General features: G+C 58.8%; 2 protein-coding genes across 2 annotated transcripts; both read right to left on the bottom strand.

The window, feature by feature from the left end:
• Window positions 1–747: 747 nt before the first annotated feature.
• On the bottom strand, window positions 748–4,410 carry CPLANE2 (ciliogenesis and planar polarity effector complex subunit 2). The gene is given in 5 exon segments (XM_056864937.1): window positions 748–1,012; window positions 1,602–1,795; window positions 1,797–1,990; window positions 3,714–3,869; window positions 4,305–4,410. Coding segments are annotated over 5 exon segments (915 nt in total).
• Window positions 4,411–6,622: 2,212 nt separating this feature from the next.
• On the bottom strand, window positions 6,623–14,760 carry FBXO42 (F-box protein 42). The gene is made up of 9 exons (XM_056864934.1): window positions 14,523–14,760; window positions 13,404–13,520; window positions 12,282–12,416; window positions 10,639–10,792; window positions 10,414–10,524; window positions 9,944–10,040; window positions 9,298–9,354; window positions 8,149–8,265; window positions 6,623–7,740 (listed from the first exon to the last, which is right to left on the bottom strand). Exons 1-9 carry the CDS (start codon window positions 14,746–14,748, stop codon window positions 6,640–6,642), a joined length of 2,115 nt encoding a protein of 704 aa, XP_056720912.1. The 5' UTR covers window positions 14,749–14,760; the 3' UTR covers window positions 6,623–6,639.
• Window positions 14,761–20,694: the final 5,934 nt, after the last annotated feature.

Raw genomic sequence — 20,694 nt, 5'->3', positions numbered from 1 at the left:
CTGCATGTGCTGGACTGAGGGGGGCAAGAAGGTGCCCCGGGCGATGATTGGGGGGGCATTCTGTGCCCCCCTAGGGCTTGTCACCCTGGCACACCCAGCCAAACATGCCACCTGCCATGGCAGAATGGTGTCCACTGGAGCTGAATGCCATTACCAAAGGCTTCCCTTTCATCCCCTAGGGAAGAGGGAGCGCGGCTTCCGTTTCCCAGAAGCCAGGGGGCGCCAACCACCGTAGGTGTTGCCGAGGGGCCCAGAGGCTGGGACTGTGGGGTGCTCTGCATGGTGGAACAGGCGGCACCGTTACTAAGGCAACCTGGTGAGTGGGCTCTGGGCACATTCACACACACGCACAGACTGGCGTGTCCCAAAGCAAGGCCTGCACTGCAGGGCATGGGAGGAACCCACGGGGAGAAGACAGAGGCCTGCTCACAGCCACCTCTCTTGCACAAACTCCACTGCAATACCTTCCAGACCGGGGCATTGCCCTGCCCAGCCAGACAGACCTTTGCCCTGCAGCTCAGGAGAAGCAAAGGGATGGATTTCCCACACGCAGTCAGTCCCAGCGCATGGGGGACGCTCATATTCTAAGACACACCACAGAGAACACGAGAATGGGACCATCTTTTCCGGCAACGCTTTCCCCATCTCTCTTGTTCCAGTTCGGTGCCAGGTGAGCTCTCGATGAAGGTCACCATGGCAACCCTTCCCATGGTCCGGCAAGCCCGTCAGAACTTCCCGACAGCTATTCTAGGAACTGTTGGCCGATCCGCCTGCTAGGGCAGCAGGGGCTGGGTCTTTGGGGCCAGGACTCGGGGGAAGGAGGCCCGCTGCCTGCTGGTCCTGCCGCCAGAGGTGTTCAGCCAGCCCGTTCAGGAGGTGGGCCACATCTGACAGTCTGGCACGGCTGTCCGGGGCGTTGATGCTCTTTGCCCGCAACACCGGCAGGCCCCAAGTGTGGCAGAATGCAGCCACGTCACGCTCTGTGACATCGGTGTGTGCAAATTGGTCAAACCTGGAGAAGGGAGTCAAGGAGGAGGACTTCCAGCCATAGGAACACATGGGGCTGCCTTCTACCAAGTCAGACTCCCCCACCCCACCCCCGGGGTCCATCAAAGCCTTCTCTGACCGGCAGACACTCTCTGGGGTCTCAGGCGGAGAGGGAGAGGGAGAGAGAGGTCTTCCTCATCCACTGTGGCTTGGTCCTTTCAACTGAAGATGCTGTGCAGGCTTGAGCCGGGGCCCTCTGTGTACCAACCAGATGCTCCAGCGGAGGGCCTAGCGTTTCCCTATTTCAGCCGTGGCACCCCCAGCCAGGCAAGTCACTAACAGCCCAGCCCGGCCCATGGAGTTTCTGCCCCCAGGCCTCAGAGGCAGACCCAGCAGGAACAGCGCTTTCCCAGATGGACGCCTACAGGCAGATGTGCGTGTCTCAGCCAGTAAGCAGGGGCTTCCACCTCCACTGCAATCCTGGCATCTTGTGCCAAAGTGTTTCAGAAGTATCTTCCACTTCTGAAATGGGAAGCATTTTTTAGAAATGCAAAAACAGTGTGCCTGTGAGCATGGGTAGAATGCTTCCCCCCCCCACCAGTATTAAAGGATATTTGGTGCCAATTACTATTCTGACGGCATTCTTGGCTCCTTCCGTCACGCGAGAGATCTGGCTTGGCAAGTCATCAAAAGAGGCCCGGTCCGTGAAGGAGAACAGAAGGAGAAAGCCGTCCACTTTGTCGACGCAGGCCTGGGAGTTGCAGGGCAAAGAGGGTCCCTCATGAGGAAGGCACCTGACTCAGCCCCCTTCCCCATCTCTCTGTGTGCAGCGGAGAGCCTTTTGCTGGCCCCGGCAGGCCTGGTGGGCCCTCGCTCACCGGAAGGATGTGGTCAAACTTCTTTAGCACGGACTCCCCACAGTCCCAGAAGGTGAACTTGAAGAAAAGGGCCCTGCCACTCTCACGCAGCTTGGCTGGCCAATACACAGTCGTCGTCTGGATCCCTGCAACACAACCACTTCACTCAAGCCCGGGCGTCTGGGATTGCCAATCGGCATGACAAAGCCCTGCGTTTTGGACAGGTGCTTGAAAACATGACGACAGCCAATGAACAGCACTGATTCCATTGGCTCCAAACGACGTGAGATACAATCCACAATGTGAAAAGGCATTGCATTGCTGTGCCTTCAGTTGGCACAGGAGCATGTACGTTTCTGAATTTCACAGAATGCCCCTTCAGGCACCAGTGTCTGAGGAAGAATTCTGTGAATCCAATGGCCGGCACAACGCAGCCCAATGAAGTATGGAACTTTACCTACCAATTATGCATTTTAAGAACCCGGCACAGTGACAACAGCGTCACGACCCAGAATTCAGGAAAGACCTGTCACAGTTTCTGACATGTTACAGCACATAAACCATAGTATTCTGTTGTACATTGGCAGAATTATTCATTATAAAACTAAAAAGCTACACATAAAAAACAGAACAGTTATATAACTGAAGGTTTAAACAGAAGGAATATGTGTGTGAAATACTCGTGCCATCTGTTAGGATAAATATTTCTTTACACTTTCAGTGAAGAAATCCTTTTCCTTTTTCAAGGTTTTCAGTGCAGAGCTTTTACCTTTTCAAAGCAGCCTTTCAAGGTAATCTTTAAGTAAAGTGCTCAACTACCTTTTTTAATGTAGGCGCACAAAAGACTTCATGTCTTATCAGTTATGAACTGTCTTACTGCCCTCTTGAAGGACATTAAATGTCTTATTGCCCTATCAAGGACATTGAATGTCTTATTGCCCTACCAAGGACATTGCAGATTTTCTCCCTACAAACCACAAGGCTATGTAATGCAAAATAAGAATATAACTGTTTTGTGATTTAAGTGTGTATACATTATACTATTGATTCACAAATTAATGTAACATATGCGTCGTGCTGGAGATGAGAATGATGTTAAAGTTGAGTATATAGAGTGATTACAAAGCTTAAAAACATAGTTTATAGTTTAGTGAAAATGGCTGAGGCTGTGGACGTCCAAATATGGTCTTATGAGTGGAAAAACAGAACACTAAATGATGTAATTTAGCATGTGCCTACTGCAAGGTTACTGCAGGGTTAAAAACCTTCTAGGTTAACAAATATGCAGGATCTTTACTACTTCCTTTTCAAGGAGCTTGTAACAGTATAAATACAGTCACAGTGAGACTAGAATTTCAGATCTCTCTCTAAGAGGGTCTCGAAGAAAGGCTACTGGTATGTATGGTTTTGAATTATTATTCTAGATATTGTGAATTAGATACTTTGAATTGAATCAGACTTATTTCACTATTATATTTGAAATGGATTTTAAACCTGAATAGTATGTAATACTTGTTTGCTTTTACTGCATACATTGTAACAGAATACATCGTCACTGCATACACTGTAACAGAGCGTGAAGACTTTGTAATTTGCATTTACACATTTTTACTGGAAGTAGGTCAATACAAAGAGTTGCTTTTAACAAAGTAAGCCAAGTGGTCGAGTCCTGCTTTGGTGACTGGCTGAACAGGAGAACCTCTCGCTTCTCAGGCAGTGGTCCTTCCTAAGAGCCCGGTCACTTCCACAGGCCGACCCGCTTCAGACCCTCCTGGGGCTCGCCTGCCTACGCGCCGCTTCTTCTATGCTGCGCGACCCCTCCCCAAGCAGCCGGCGCTGCAAGCCTCTCCGCCGTTGCCCGGCGCTCACCTGCCGTCTCGTGGTGCGCCGAGGGCACCGGCAGGCCCCCCAGCGAGGCCGCCAGCGCCGTCTTGCCCACGCCGCTCCTCCCCGACACAAAGACCTTGTAGCTCGCCGGGTCGGCTGCCGCGGCTTGCGGCGCGAGCGCCGGCCTCTCCAGCAACCCTGGGGGGGGGGGAGGGGAGGGGAGGGGGGAGAACAGAACAGCCACCCGCGTCGCTGCTTCCGGGCCGCAGCTGGAAGCCCACCGGCACACCTGGGCGGCGCCTCCCAGCGCAGCGAACCCGGCCCGCCGCGCGCGCCTCCGCCCTCGCGACGCAGCAAGCCGCCGCCTGCGGAGCCCGGCCCGGCCTTGCCCTGCCCGGTGAGGCTCGGGGGCTCGGGCGGCCCCAGACCGGCTTCCTTCCCAGGCCCGCCCGCCCGCCCCCTCCCTCCTCCAAACCCAGGGGCTCCCGGGCCAAGGGGGCGCGCCTCTGCCCACGCACCTCCCGAAACCGCCAGGGCAGCGCAGGCACCCTTCGCCGACCCCCCCGCCCCGCCCCAGCAGCAGGAGGAGGGGGGCCGGGGCTCCTGCCCTCCAACGCCCCCCCCGGCTCTCACCCCAGGGCCGGCGCCCGTCCCGCCGCAGGGCCGCGCCCAAGTACCGCTGGGCCTCCGGGCTCTTGTGCCAGTGCGCCACGACCACGGACCCGGGGGGCACCAGCATGGCCGCCCGCAAACGCCCCCCCCGCCCCCCGCGAGCGTATCCGGGCGCCCCTCTCTCTCTCCCCCTCCCTCCCCGGGCACTTCCGCCCCGCCTCCTCCCGGCGTCACCCGGGCCCTCTTCCGGCGGCGCGTGCGCAGAGGCAGCCAGCAGGAGGCGCCGCCCCATACGCGGAGGGCCTCTGGGCACGTGCGAAGCGCGCTCAAGCCGGCGCCTGCTTTTGTGGTCGCGGGCGGGCGGTGACACGGCGGCGGGTGTGTGTGTGTGTGTGTGTGAGACCCACAGGGCGGGGGGCGGCTGCCCCCCCCCAAGAACCCAGACAGCCGCCCCGCCCGGCGGCCCCTTCTGTGTGCGGAAGCGGCTGAACAGCCCTCCGGCGGCGAGGCGGCGTCACGAGCGACTTTCGCGCTCCATCCCTGTGTCTGAGAGGGGGGGGGGAGGGAGGAGGACCCCCCCAGGCACATATGGGGCGTGGGGGGATGTGTGTGTGAGAGAGGGGGGAGCCCCGGGGGGGTCCTTAGGATTCCATGACGTGGGACCCGTTGGGGGAAGAGACGGGCATGGAAGACGACGGTCGCTGCTGGTCTTCGGAAGAGACACAGAGCTCGTTTGCGTGGGTGTGAACGAGTCACCCAACAACGATCATGCCTTGGGCAACCACAGAGCCTCCCCCCCCCCGCACCAACTAAGCTAGGGCACTGCAAAGGTAGTCAACCCCCTTCCCCCACCCCCAAGCGGGGACCTGAATCCAACCTGCTGCCAGCGCAGTGTCCAGAGCATGTGCAAAGATTCTGCATGGTTTTCTGAAAGGGGAGTGGGGGAGAGAAGCAGGAAGGGGCCAGGCTGACAGCCCTGTCAAAGGTGACTGCTCAGGCCCCACACACGCTTGGCCTCCCCATGGACATCCGGACATGCAGGAAACCCAGGAGGCAGGCCAGAGCCGGTCCAGGCCATCTCCCCCCAACAGCAAGGGCCCCTGTACACCCCGGGCAGAGGAAGAATTTCTGCAAACGCTCTTGAGGCTGTGGGGAACCCTCAGGCTCTCCTCACCTCACACTCATTAACACAAGGCTGGCTGCAGCCCAGGCTGCAAGATGGCCAGACTGAGGCCCTCTCCATCTGGACGTGGAGCAGAAACACCGCCCCGCCCCCCCACGCGCACAGTGTGCTGGTGCTGGCACCACTCCACGCTTGCGCAGACCCAAGGAAGCTTTCTGGCCCAGCTCAACAGACCTCTTGTCCCACATCAGATACAGATTTGCTCCCAGTTATTATTTTTATACCACTGCCTCCCCCCCCCCCATTTCTAGAATAAGGATCCAGACTTGGAGCACAGCAAGACTCTGCGAAAGGCTCACCTCAAGCTGTAACGCAAAACCCTTTCCTGAAAAATCGTAAGCCAAGCCGCTGTATGGCACTGCCAGAAGTGGAAAGCATGTGAGCACTCCCCCGCACCGCAGGTCCGTCCTACTTGGTGGGCCCATGGCAAGGCTGCCTTCCTTCTCCCTGTGCCCACACGCTGAGGCACTGGCACAGAGCACCCCCAGCTGACTCCAGCAGCTCCTTGCCAGTGCCCCAGCTGCCATCTCTGCCGGAGGAGGGCCAGGCCTCCAGGAGCTCAGCGTGAAAGAACCCCCAGGCTGTTCTGGACATTTGGATACCGAACAGGGAGCCTGGAAAGGCTCATTCCCTAGCGGGCAGAGACTGCAAACAAAACAGAGGAGGAAGCACAAGAAGATCCACTGAGGACTTCTGGGGCTGCTTTCCTCCCAAGCAGCACCGTTGGCTTGCTACCCCCGCCTTCTCGGTTGGGGCACCACATGCAAACCCCTAACCCCCCACAAGGCATGCAGTTCCACTGGAGAATCTCTTCCCCTCAGGCCAAGGGCCAGATTCCTCACTCCCCTGCGACTGTAGAAGCCAGCCCCTCCCCCCCAAGGCGCTCCCTGTTGGGAAAAATAAACGGTGCTCTTCTCTGCATAGCCCCAGCGGTGTCTCGCCTGCTCCAGGACCCTCCCTCCCTCTCCCCCAGCCTCTCCTGGTTAATCTCGCTATGAAAAGGGGAGCTTCTTTGGATGGGAGGGAAGCACCCGTGTACCATTCGACGAGATTCTTTTATTCATGGGAGAAGCCCCCAATTCACAGCCCGCTTGGCAGGGCGCCAAGGGGGTCACACTGTGTTGTCAGCAGAAGCGGGGGTAGGTGGGGCGGAAGACAGTGCTCCCGGTCGCATTATCTCTTTGCTCGCACAAAGTACAAGGCATTGGTTTTGGGGTAGTACTTGACGTTCTGCTTCTTGTCCATGAGGCCCCCAAAAATTATCAGCTCGCCCCGGCCCTGCACCACGGTGTGCAGGCTGGTCTCAGGAGGCCCGACCACAGAGCTGCTGTGGAACACTTTCCACTGGACACGGCCTCTCGCCTTGCTCTCCTTGACGTCCAGCACATACATCTGCATGGGCTTGCAGTTCAAGCTCTGGTATAAGGGCTTGCCGACGTTCAGCGACTGAGGCGGGTGATGGCCCAGGCGGCGGGCGATGGGTGGCAAGGAGTGCCCATCCCCTTGGGCAGAGCTGGGGCGAGGGGGGGGCACTGCCTCCGCCGGGCCAGCACTCTGACTGCCAGGCGACCCTGGCGAGGCCGCCGAGGGGGGGCTCAGCACTGCCAAAGCAGGCGGGGGCTTGGGAGAAAGGGCTTTGACCGCCTCCAAGCTTCGCCGCAGTGTGCCTGGAGAGACAGCCCCTGCCAAGGAGCTGGTGACATGAGGCGGGGTGTGGACACCGTTGGTGTGTTCGGTAGGATTCCTGACGCTGCTGCCAACCGTCCTGCTCTCCGTGCCATCCAGCTGAGAAAGAAGGGAAGGTGGTTTGGGTTCCCAGTTCAAGTCTGCAGACGCCAGCCTCAGGTCTTTCTGATCAGGGAGGGAGCCCCGCCTCGGTGCTGGGGAAATGCCAATCTTGAGGTCATACCCTTCGGCGGCAGCAGGTGTGCTGGGAGATGCTGCTTGGACTGGACTATCCAAAGAGGTTCCAGGCGATAAGCCCTCACTGCCATTCAGCACAGGTGAACTATCCTCTCGGGCAGGTGAGAGACTCCCTTCCCGGGAACCTGAAGGGGTCTGCCGATGCACCCGCGGTCTCAGGGTTCCCCAGCGGCCGTTCACACAGGGTGCCTCATCTGTGGTCCGAACCGGAGACTGGGAACGGTATTCCCGTGTCTCGGGAGCCAGGGCTGGCGGCGTGGCACTGATGGGAGAGGGGCGGGAGTTCAAGCTGGGGCTCAGGGGGGCTCTCCCGCTGGGCGCCTGGCTGAAGACCACCACGCACTGGCCCACCTGGAAGGGAACAAAGACCGGCACAGAATCGTGACTCGGTTGTGGGAGAGAACAGGGGAGCCCTCTTCGGACTCTGCACCTTCTGAGCTGGGCCGTTTCAGCAAGTCTCTATCTGGTGCTGGTCCTATTTACTGCTGCCCTACAGGCTTGGGAGGGGACACGCCTCCCCCCGAACTGCCCTTGGAACCAGAGGGGCCCACAAGGTCACAGATAACCACCGGACAACCTGTCACTGGCTCTGGATGGGGGGGGGGGAGGCTCCCACCCTCGCTCAGCCATGAGGGCTCTGCGCCTCAAGCTTCTCTCTCTTTAACATGAGAGGCTTCCGCCCCTCGCAGGCTTTGGTGAAGAACAAGGGAGAAATGGAGAGATCCCGCTGTGCCTGCGACTGTTCAGCCCTCCTCTTACCTTGCAAGCCGGATGGCACCAGAGCTCGGGGGCCCCTTGGTCTTCGTTCTCCACCTTCAGCGGCTGCCACATCCAGGGGTCAGAACTCAAGTGCAGCAACCAGGCATCTTTGAACAGCTGCAGGAGTTGGCAGAGATTAGTGCGGGGGGTGGGGAAAGGGCTGGGTTGTATGTTTGTGACACGGACATGTATCAGGAAGGGTGCGAGTGCCAGAAAAGCAATAAGCCAAGGCCTTGCCCCAAGTTCCTCACCCCGCCTCCTGGGGAGGGGGGGGAATTGTGATGTCCTCAGTGTCAGCCATGGGCACGCTGCTTTAGTTTCTTAAACAAGAGACACAGAGCTCTGGTCCCAAGGAATTTGCAACATACATTTTTAGTCACAAAACCTGTGTTGGTTACACACAGTCACACACATGTGCCACGCGGCATCTCACAAGCACTCCAAAGCACCACAGAACGTTCCAAGAAGGGTCCTGGGAGCAGCATTCAGCAGCCGCCAGCCTGGGCGCTCATTCCAAACCGAAAAGCAAAAGACCAGGGCAAACCTCCAGCCCCTGCAGGGGCTGCAAAGGCAGGCATGAATGCCGGCAGAGCTGGGAGGAGCGGCTGAGTGAGACCTCCAGAGAGGCGGGGAGGGGGCTTCAGCGCCACGGGCACAGCAAGTGTTGCTCTATCGACCTCATTCACACTGGTCGAATTCTTTTAGAAATCCAAACACAACCTCTGCTCAGAACCTGGAAAGCACCAAGGTGAAGCAGGGCAAAAAGCACCGCTGGGGGCACGAGAGAGAGAGAGGAGGGAAGCTGGGTGGGAGGCCGGCCAACGAAGAGCTCCGGGCCATGCAGAAGGGCAAGCAAGCTGACCGGATGGCACCAGGCAACCATCCCCGCTCAGGCGGTGCAGAATCCTGGGGTGGAGGGGGAGTTGCTACAATCACATCCCAGCTGCTTCCCCCCACCCCAGAGAAGGTGCAGAGGTCCCCCTCCCTCAGCCTCTGAGCAGCCACCAGAGGGGGGGGGGGTCATAAGGCCTGCCGAGCTCTGTGGGCATCAAGCAGAAAGGAAAAGACAATCCCCCCCCACAGGGAAGCCGCCTGGAACAGGAGCTCCAGGGAGCCAGCGACGGGGCACACTCCCGGGCACCTACTCACCGCATTGGGACCACCGCAGCCCCCCAGGACCAGAATGGTTTCATCATCTATGACAATCTGAAGGAAAGGGAGAAGCTCTGGATGAAGCCAGGGCCTGCCCCATTGGCAGTGGGGGGGGTGATGGAGCGACCAGACTCTGTCTTGCTAGGAGGGTAGCATCTGTCAGGAGGGGCCTCTCCTCCCCCCCCCTCCACCCTGAAGGGGACCTCTGGGACAGAAGCCGGACTCCCACCCTTCAGTGGCCAGCTGATCACATCGCGTGTGGAGCGCCCCAGAGAGGCTACTCCTGGGTGACACCTCAGGAGGCCTCCTGCCGCCCATGGGGCAGACTCTGGCTCTAGACCTCTGCCCCTCCTCATGGCAAGCCTCTCCCCCCCTCTGCTGGGGCTGAACACCCCCTCTGGACCCTGGAGGCTGCTGAGGCAGTCTTGGCCTCATGGAGCAGGGAGTCTGTGTCCCCCCTGCCGGCAGCACTTCCTCTGGCTTCTTCCAGCTCACCTTCTGTGCAGGGACTCCAAGCCAGGACAGGCGGGGGTGGGGCAGATGCCTTGGGCAGAGTCAGGGCGCCCCTCCAGGCTGGCAGCCGCACATTCCTTCCCCGGAGCGCCCAGGGACAAAAGCTACCGGAGGGGGGAGCGGGCATTACCTGGGACTGGCCTCCGCGGGGGTGGGGGCAGAGGCCAGAGACGTTTGGCTTGGACCAGGCCCACTGCTCCAGGTCCAGCACCCAGACTTCGTTGCTCCTGCGAGGGAGGAAAAAGCCGCTGCTGACACCGCCGGCAACACAGCGCACCCCGGACCAAGCAGCAAGATCCAGCCCAGCCGCATGATGCATCGCCTCCCACCGCCCGCCCATTGACCACTCTCTTCCACGTGGGGGCAGCAGCCTGGACACACAGGCCTGCGTCTGCTGACCAGAGCCGCCCCTCTGGCCCTTTCCACATCTTTCCCCCACTCAGTGGAAGGCTGCAGTGGCTGGGAGCCCTGGAAAGCCGTCTGTTGCTTGTGTGGGGTGTGGCCCAAAGATGCCACGGGCTTCACTGGAGAGCTGGGCTGCCCCGGCCACAGGAGAAGACACAGGGGAGGAAGGGGGGGGGGCAGCAGCAGAATACTTACATTTGCCGAGACCCCAGAGAACCCCCAAAGACAATCATTTTGTCCTTTATCACACAGGAGGAATGGCCAGCCATGGGAGGGGGACCATGGGTTGTCACCACACAATTCCACCTGGAGAAAAAACGAGAACAAGGATCACGGAATTCGCTCTGTGACACCCCGCTGGCTGAGACGGAGGCGGCTCCCACCTAAGGCCCAGAGGGATCCCCCCTCGGCAGCTCTTACCAGTTTTTGGAGGGCGAATATGTGTGGATTTCGTCAAAGAACCTCTCAGGCTGGTGCAGGGGGTAGGGGCTGGGCCGCGTCCAGCCCCCGAAGAGCACCAGCAAGTCCTTGTACACCACCAGTGTGGCCCCAGCCTTGGGGGAGGGATAGGACCCTATAAGGGAAGGAAGGAGAGGCAGGTCGAGGTTGGCTCAGGAGCCCCTCTTAAGAGCCGCAGGCATCGTGTCCCCCCTCCCCCCCATGGATCAGAAGGATCTGACCACAAAAGCCATCCCGGACCCAAACCAGGCACTCCCCTCCCTCCCTAAAACATTTGCGCTCTGTTGTATCGTACAAACTCCATCAGGTAGAGCTGTGCACACACGCAGGTTCTCAGACAGTGGATGGGTGGGAGGGGGATACTCAAACTTTTTTCTGCCTGTGTTTCTCCCCTCCCCCAACCGAGCTACTTTCCAGCATGAGCATTTGGCTGGGAGAATAGGGGAGTAGCCGTGGGGAGGGAAGCGGGAGGGGAGCAAGGGGGCTGCAGCTAATCCCTGTCACGGCACCCTCTGCACAAGCTCAGTGAGCCAAGAAAAGGGGCAGAGACGCATGCTGGGGGCAGGGGGGCTCCCTACAACTGAGCTCCCTGCTCCCAAAGCCCTCTGGGGGTGGGGAAGTAAAGAGAAAAAGCAAAGATTGCCACAACCGGCGGCAGCAGAGCTCCTCGGCAGGGGAACCGCGACTCCCCTCCCGCCAGGCAGACCACAAAACATTGTTTGGTCTGAGAAAACTAGGGGCCTTCGGGCAGAGCATGTGGAATAAACAGAGAAGGGCCAGGGGCTAACCCTGGGCAGGGAAAGAGGCCCAGAACTAGCAGAGGGAGAACTAGCACATGTTCCAGGGCCTATGAAGAAGGCAGTTTGGCATGTACCAGCCTACAAAGGCAGGGGGAAACAGAGGTCCTTCCAGGGGCGTTCAAGAGAGAGGGATCCCAACCTGAGGAAGTCCTTCCTCCTCAGAATCAGGGAAGAATTTCCCTCATGTCTCTCTTGGAAGAGGAGGGGAGCAGGGATTCGTCTCCCCCCCCCCCCCCGCCAGCACTGTCAAATAGGAAAGTGCACACCGAAAAGGCAGTCTTGGGAACGTGGGGAAATGTGAGCCCCCGCCAAGCTGGCCTGAGCCTACCATGAGTAGTTATTACCAGAGCTGGGGCCTGTGTCTGTAAAACAGTCTGCCGGGCCCAGACTGTTCAATAATTGGTGCCTAAAGTTAGACCCCGAAAGTCTGTCTTGGGCCCCTGCACAGGAGTACCCAGCAGGTCTCTGGAGAGACTCGGGTTCTCAGGGGAAGCGAGCAGGGACGCTCAGCATCGTTATAAATAGAGCCATCCCTGTGGCCATCCAGCGCTTGGGACCACCTACCCAGAGCCCCCGTGCGCCTTGGAGCACAGGCCAGTGTGTGAAGCTCCTCCCCCAGCACCCCCCCTAGCTCACGCTGGCCCGTGTTTCATTGGTGGGCCCTATGCCATTCACCGCTGGCCGATCGGGCATCCGATCATGGGGCTGAGCTGACTCCAGTCTTGCAGGGGCCACAGTTGCTCAAAACTGAGAGACACCCCCCACCAGCCCCGCCTTGTGGTGCTGCCGGCCAGCCAGCCTCACCTGATGCCAGTGGGCGGATCCACTCCTTGCTGTTCAGGTCCAGCCTCCACAGGTCATTGAAGGCTGCGTTGCAACTGCTCTGGGTGCAGCCCCCAAAGACGTACATGGACTGGTTGGCATCGTAGTAGCACGCACCTGGAGGGGGACAGACAGAGGCGCACGCACGCTCACCCCCCTTTCCCCCACTGAAGGGGCTGAAGCAAGGGCAGCTTCTGCAGACGGCTCCCAGGCAGGCCAAAACCCAGCTGCAGAGAAACGCAGTGCCCCCTGGCCTGGCAGGCCCCTGTGCTGACGGCCGAGGGCAACCCTGGCAGGGCCCGCTGCCTCGTATACGAGGGACGGGTGTTTAGGAACACCAGGGAGAGCCTTGCAAGGGGCTGAACAAGAAATTTGAGAGCTTCCCTGATGTATGACAGCAATCCGGGTTTGATGGCTACCACAATGTACGTTGGGATCACTGTGTCGCAAGCCATCCTGAGGCATGGGTATGTGCTCTGTGGAAACACAAAATCCACCCCTCGCAGAAGCAGAGGGAGATCTTCATAGCCCTGAACGCAGCCTGGATGCTTTGCAAGGTGGCCGCTCGACTCTGCTCGGCAGCTGCCTGCCCACCCCTCTGCTGTCAGGGGCCTGCTGGTGCAACGCTTCCCGCCTGCTTGCCTGGAGGATCCTCCTACTTGCCATGGGCGAGCAGGCGAGGAGGACCCTCTTTGGTGCTCCAGGGCCAGAGTCCTCGGGGAGAGACACCTGCCAAGCAGCACCTCAAGCTACTGCAGGGTGGAGCTGAGAGGAGGCCAAGGTCCCAGCAAAAGGGCAACGGCAGTGAAGAGCCCCCCGCCCTGAGCACACCAGGCCCCCACAGCTCTCAAGGCCAGCAAGCCAGCGGTTTTTAGAATGCCTGACCCAAGTGCCCCACATCTACGGCCTGGAAATGGCACAGGCAGGGGGGGTGGCGACAGGCAGGGCTGCTCACTCTCAGCCGAGGTGGGCGAGTGTTCTGCATGCCCCAACTCTCGATCCGAGAGCTCAGAAGATGGAGCACAGCTCTGGTGCTGGACCCGCGGGGTGAACCAGGCATCGGCCAGCCCCTGCAGCAGCCCCTCCCCCAACAGGGACACTCACTGTGCGAAAAGCGCTGGGTGATGGGGGTGCCCGGGTAGGGGTAGGTGCGGCTCTCCCACTGAATGCTGCCTTCCTGGACAGCCTTGATGAAGCCGTGGTAGCACTGGTGGGCCACGCCTGGGGAAAAGAGCAAGCCAGAGGAAGCTGCAGGGGGGGCGGAAGGGGGAAGGGGCCGAGCCCCCGCCCCGAGAGCTCAAGCATCAGCAAATGGCTACTGCCTTTTGGACTCCCCCCTCAGCCACCGCCCCCTCCTCCTCCTCTCTGGGGGAATGGACCTCACAGAGCCACAGGTGACCTCTGCTGACTCCAGAAGGTTGCCTCTCAGGGAGTCCGCCCCTTGGCCCCTTTGGGACAGTCTCACCTCCTTGGACTGATGGTGGATCTCCAGGGAGCCTTTCGTGTCACCTCCTACCCGATGCTTTTTCAAACGGGGCCCTTCTGCATGCCAAGCGGCTGCTCCGGCACTGAGTCGGCTGCCTGCTCCAAGGCAGGGGGATGCATGCACTGCCCCCGCTCTCTGCTCTCTCTTGGGAGAGGGTCCTCTGCAGCTGCCTTCCAGCAAGCCAGACCCCAGTCAAGTGGATGCAGCAACTGACTACAGCTCTCCAGTGCCACAGGCAGGGCAGAGTAGCTCTGCGGTCCCACCCTCCCACGTGCCCAGGGTGAAGGAGGAGGAGGGCACGCTCAGCATGCAGCATCAGCCACCGCCCTTGGGGGCAGAGGAGTCTCCTTTTGGTCACAATACTTGCTGCTCCTTCCACGAGGGGCCTTAGAGGCTTGGTGGCTCCTGCTCTTGTGACAGTTAAGTGCAGGGCTACAGGGAGAGGCAGCCAGGAAGTCCAAACCACCTCCCTTGCCACTGACCTGACCCAGGCCCCCTGGAACCCCCCCCCATCGCCAACGTGCCTCCTGGGATTCTGCTGGCACTGAGGGCCCTGGCATGTTTCCAGCAGGAAGTAAGCACAACACCTCTCTCCCCACACCCAGAAGGGAGCGGAGACCCTCTGGCTTGTGAACCCCGCAACACTAAGCCCCCTAACCTGCCCAACGGGCAAGGAGCAGCAGGGCCTGCTCCCCGGGGCTTCCTGCCCAAGACCCCACGGACAGTGGCATCAGTACCTTTGATCAGCCGATACCACTGCTTGCAGACAAGCGCAGCGGTTTTGTGCTCCTGATATGGCGAGAGGAAGGACAAGATGTACTCCAGCACCTCTTCCGGCAGCTCCAGCATGGACCTGTCATGCGGCCCCCCGGCCTCCTGCTCCACACTCCCTTCCCTGGGCATGGCTTCCTCTGGGTCCACGGCCATGAAGCTGTCATCTTCGCTCTCGGAGGAGTGAGCCATGGCATTCCACTTCGCGGCTGGGAGAGGGAAAGCCACACGTCACACTTACCAGCTGACAGCAAAGGCGACCTGGAACACTGGTCTTCATGGCTGTGACTCCGTTGCCTCCAAAGGGGTGCGTGAGGAAGGGGAAAGAGGCCAGTCCCCACTCTGCCCTAAGGAGGACACCCTCGTCCTTTGCACCCCTCCAAGGGATCTCTCCCCTCCTCAAAAGCAGCGCCCAGCTGTATGGGGTGAGGGGGGTGAGCAGCAAGGAGTCTGGACACACCAAAGACACTCTGGCAGAGCCCCCTGCTCTCTGGGCTCAGAGCGCCTCCCTTTGCAACAGAGCAACTGGCGAACCACGACCCTGCGCAGCAGCAGCCCTCGTGCCGAACATATCTGTGGCTCTGGCCTCGCGCCCACACGCCTGGGAAGTGCTGACGCTCTCAGGCCCAGGCCCCTCGACAAAGAGGCCAGTAGCAGCAGATACACCGCCCTGGAAGACGCTCGCCCCCTCGTCCACTCTTAGCCAGGCACAGCCACCCGACAGCGGAGCATTCTTGGGGCACCAGTTCACAATCACCAGGCCGGCCTGGACCCGGCACGAGACAAGGGTGGCCCAGGCCAAGCGACAGAATTTTCTTCAGCTCCTGGGGGGTCCGGGACAGGCTGGCAAGGGATCCTGGGTGGGCACCTCAAGGCTGCTGCACGGCTGATGCGAAAAGTGCGAAAGACGCTCTCGTACAGGATGCAAGCAGTCGGGCGAGCCGTTGTGTCCCACTGTTGCCTCTGAGGAAGCTCCCCCCCGCCCTTCCCTCCCTCCTAGAAACTGAGCAACCGGTGCTCTGTGGCAGTCAGCCGGGGGTGGTTTGTGCTTTCTGCAGCTGCCGGCTAATCGCACCCTCTGCGTGGGCTCAAACCCGCTCTTTGCAGTCATTCCGGTGGGTGGGGAGCACCAACGGGAGAAACTGTCCTCCCCTGGCCCACCTCGTTCTGATCCAAGCAGAGCAAGCTTTTTGGAAAACAAACCAGCCCCAACAAAGAAGGCTGAGCCCCCGCCAGCTCCCCCAAAGCACCGTGGCTCAGTTTCTCCAGCTCTGAAAGCAAACCCGGTGATGGTCTCCGAGGGCCAGGGAGGGCAGCCCAGCAGGAGGATTTTGGACCGTTGCTCCTAGCCTCAGATTGGAGGAAACATTTTGATGGAAGCACACACACCTCTCCTTGGTCAAGAGAGCGGCCAAGTGTCACTCAGTCTCCCATCTGACACCCTAACCAAATGCCCTTTCCTCCATCTGAACCTTCACTTGACCTCTGTGGACTAGAGGTGTGGATGATCCGTTAGCACTCTGCTTCTCATCCTGCCTGCAACGACTGAACTGATGTTTATACAACTGCACATGATGACATTTTCTCACTAAATATGTTCAAATAGACACCTTTGCTTTGAGTGGGCCCAGGGATTGTCTCCCGTGGGAGTCCAAAATGCCCCCAGAAATTCTGCTCCTGCGGCCCCCTCTTTTCCCCCAAGAGCAGGACTTCAGGAGGCATTTCGGGCTGCTGAAGGGGGAAGGAAAGGAAGTTGTGCTCCACTTGTGGAAGTCTTTGCACCTGCAGAGACACAATGCTGAACACCTTTCCTTATCCTGGCTGGAACTCATTGCTGCAAATCAGCAAAAAGGCTAGCTGGGATTGGGGTGAGAAGGAGGGGAAAGTCTTTGGTTACAGGTTGGAAACGGGCAGGCAAACCGACAGCCAAAAGGAGGACAAACTTTTTAGGCCATGAAAGCTGAGATGCTTTCACCAGGGGCCGCCCGCTCAGGTCCCTGGGCGTTGGATACTCACACTTCAGGCTTGATGGAAGCCTCCCCAGCCTGTGGAGGGTCACTCTCAGGCAGGAAACAAGCCCACCTTGTTTCCTGCCTCATCTTGCCTGCTTCACAGCAGTCTGGTTGGTTTCAGAGCCTTCCTGCCTCCGGCCAGGGTGGCCTTGGAACCTCTGCTGCTGCTGCACAAGGACGCTCCAAGGCGGCAGAAGGTTGGGCCCTTCTGGCCAAACCTTGACACAAAAGGGAGTCTCTGGAGACTGAGCTGGTGAACCTCCTACACCCGAAAGACCTACCCTGGCCCTCGGTGCTGAAGAGGGAGGGAAGAGAAGTGGCTGCTGCCTGTGTTGCACCTGGATGAGTGAGACCTGGGTTCAAATCCTCGCTCAGATGTGAAGCTTGCCAAGTGGCCTTGACTGAGTCACAGTCACTCAGCCCAGTCCATCCCAAAAGTGCCACTGAAAAGATAAAACGGGCATCAGCTAGCCACGTAAGGGACTGGGGAAAAGGGAACATTTGGGTTTTTTGTTTTTTTTTCAATTTTTCCTGATGGAAAAACTGAGAAACTTTGTAGGGCGCTTGTGGGGGGAGGGGGGAGACCCACGAAATATTTTCTCTTGAGTGAAAAAAAAATCTTGTTTTAAAAGTATTTCATTTATTCCAAATAGAGAACTTTCTCAAAAGTTCAAAATTTTAAATGTATTATGAAGTTTCTCAATATCCAAACATGCTGGTAGCCCTATCAATTGGCTAAACAATACATTTACCTTTGTGGACAATGGAACTCATTTTCCACTTACAACTTATATCTTTTCCTGCCTCTCAGAATGGCAAAAATTAAAGACCCATGTGCTTGTGTATCAGGTATATCTGTGATTCTTCTTCTAGAAAACAAAGACATTTCTACTTTTACATTCCATAGATATGAAAATGAAGCATTTTACATGGTTAAATCAGTAAAATAAATTTAGTTTCGATAGGAAAGTAAGTGTTGCATATATTTCAATTTTCCCTAATTTCCATACCCCTCCCCCAAATCCCAGGATTTCCCCGTGGCTTCAAAACGTCCAGACATTTCACATCTCTTGTAGAAGCCCCAGCCAAAGGGAGCAAGAGGCAAAGGGGGAACACCTGAAAAACAGCAGGAATTCTGCTGTGCAGACCCACCGGGCAGCTGGCGCCTGGGCCCCTGCTTAGTCCCGCTTGTTTGCAGCAGCACTGTGGCGCTGGCCTAAGTGCTAAACGCAGCGGCCAACAACCGCTCGGCTAGTTGTCCCAGCTAAAGAGGCAAGTGCCCCAGCTGGAGCTGTGCAGAGAAAAGATCCCGAGTCATTTGCTGTTCAACTAAATGTTTTCATTCATCAGCCGGTCCAGAGACAACCAAAACGTGGGGCCTGGCACTGCCCCTCACCACTCTGCATCAACGAATCAGGACTGTGCTGTCCTGTGGCAGGTCCTCAAACAAGAGCCTCGAGAAGGCTTTAAGGAAAAGGGAAGTGCAGGAAGGGCCCAGCTGACCTCGGGGGAGCATCCTTGCAGCGGGGCCCAGGCTACTGACCAAATGCCAATCGGGTCCCTAGCGCCCCAGCCAGAGAGAAGGTGAGTAATGGTAGGCAGGCAAACTTCCTGACAGATGTTTTGCCCACCATCAACTATCCTCCCCTGCAGCTGTGGTGGAGTGGCTGGCACACTCTCACCTGGGGCAGAGCACCCTTGGCCAACGCCTTGTGTAAACCCACCCAGTGGGCATCCTACGCCATTTCCCAGAATCCTCTGCAGCACATGTCACCATGACAAGGGGTCTCAACACGGGAAAGTCTGAAAGCCGCCATGTTAGAACATTAAAGGAATATTGTATCAACCACCCCACCACCAACACCACGGCAGGACACACCCCACAGCACTCCCTCTTATGACACCACTTGTGGCTGACCAGAATGGCCCTCAAACACACCCAGAGGGGCAGGGGCCGGTTGCCTTTCTCTGTAAAATCCAGCATTTCCACAGCTGCCTGCTTTGTCAAGAAGCAGCATTCTCACGCTAGGAGACTGGGCAGTTGCAATCCCAAATCCCAGTTTAACCCCCCCCTAAAATGGTGAGTTTCCACAAACACATGTTCACTATTTGCAATGACAACCATCTGAACTAGGAACAAAGGCTCATTCTTAAGGAGCCAACAAGTTATTCAACATCACAACGGAGCCTTGAAGCCATGGAAAAGAGCTCCCTCCCCCTCGTTTTTGGCTTGGGGGGGGGGGAAACAAATGCTGAGAAAAAATTAACAGTATAGATGCTTAAGTTTTCTATATAGTTTCAGAGGTTAGCCCTGTTGGTTGGCAGTAGGACAGCTAGTTTGGAGGCCAGCAACACCTTCGAGACCAACAAGATTTTTAGGGTATTAGTTTTCAAGAGTCAAAGCTCTGACAAAGGGACCTGAGGAAGGGACCTTTGACTCTTGAAAGTGCAGACCCCGAAAATGTTGGTCTTGATGTTCAAATCTGCCCCATACTGGAGCTGTGAAGTCTTTGTCACGTGAAGTCATAAGAAGAGAACCCTTCCTGTTGGGCATCAACGACACTCCCGTCAGCATCCAGTTAACCACAACTGCTATGCCTACATCTGGGGTTGAGACAAAAGACTTCCAGGAGCTCTGCAAAAATTCTTTTCCACAGAATTTGCCTACAGTTGGGAGCTTGGGATTTAAGTTCCACTTTTAAAAATTGTACTGCAACTTCAGGATTGCCAACTGGGAATGTGCTGGCCCCAGATTGAGAATTGGGAGGTATCAACTGGGGGAGAGGCTGTGGCTCGGTGGCAGAGCACCCTCGCCAGGACGTCTCAGGACTGGTCCCTAACATCTCAAAGAGGAACTGAGAAAAGACCTTGAAACCCTGCCTGAAACCCTGGACTGCTACTGCCGGTTCAGAACAGTGCCATTGGCCTAGATGGAACTTGGTGCAAGGTAAACAAGAGACGGAACACATGAAGCCACGAGAAACCACCCAGCGCACTGTGAAAATCAATGCGCCGCTTAACCAACCAACCATTTCAACAAGAGCACCCTTTAAAACGGCTAAGCGGCCCACCCACGCCTCTGGCGAGGCACCCTGAAGGAAAGCAAAGCAACTGGAAGCCTGTCTTAGTGCAGCTGCTGGCAGGGCAGAAGCTCCCGGCGGAGACGGGTCTGCAACATCACCCCACAACCGAAAGCCAAGGCGCCCTTCTTCACGGGGGGGGGGGACGACGACGACGGGGGACTCGGCAGCAGCCAGCAGGGAGCCCCCCCCCCTCTTGCACAGCAGGGGCGTCTTGGCAAATGGTCTGGAGTCCAGGCACAGCTGTAGCGCCCGCCCGACTCAAGGGGCCTGGGGGGAGTCTGTGAAGGGGCCCCCACCCGGAAACGGGCTCCCCCTTCCCTCCTGCGCGCCCAGGGCAGGCTGCCCCCCTCGGCTTGGGCCTGCAGACCCCACCGTGGAGCCCAGGCTGACCCCGTCCAGACAGCGGCCTGTACGGAAGCAGGGCCCCCATCAAGGCCGGAAGGAAGGCCTCGGAGCCTCAGCCGCCGCCCCCCACCCCGGTGCCTGCACAAGCCCCCGTTTCCCCGGACTGGACAAACCCACCCGCCACCGCCTCAGCGGGGCCTTCTTCCTCAGCCAGCAGGGAGAGCCTCCCGGGCCCCTCCCGGGAAGGGGGGGGAGGGGGGAGGGATGGCGCGACCCCCTTCACCCACCCCCCGTCTCTCTCTCTCTCTCTCGCCCCCACCCCCGCGACTGCCGGCCCGGGTGGGGGGGAGAGGGGCTTCCCCGCCCTTGCCCCAGGAAGCGCCCACCGCCCACCGCCTCCGGCCAGGGCCTACGCGCCCCCCCCAACGGGCCCCTAGGTAAAGCGGGGGAGACCCCCCCCCGACTGCGGGCCCGGGGCGCCCTCCGAGAGGGCGGGAAGCAGCCCCGCCCCACGGGCAGGTAGCGCCGCCGCCGCCCCAGGTGTGTGAGTGAGTGGGTGGGTGGGTGGGTTGGAGGAGGCCCCCGCCCGCCCGCCCGCCCGCCCGCCCGCGCTCACCTGGCCCCCTCGCGCTCACCTGGCCCCCTCCTCGCCTCACAGCCCCCGCGGGAGTCTGGGCGGCCGCGCAGAGAAGCCCAGG

The sequence above is a fragment of the Euleptes europaea genome, chromosome 19 (assembly GCF_029931775.1).
Source record: "Euleptes europaea isolate rEulEur1 chromosome 19, rEulEur1.hap1, whole genome shotgun sequence".
NCBI classification, from domain to species: domain Eukaryota; kingdom Metazoa; phylum Chordata; class Lepidosauria; order Squamata; family Sphaerodactylidae; genus Euleptes; species Euleptes europaea.
This window is presented reverse-complemented; position numbering and strand designations above follow the sequence as displayed.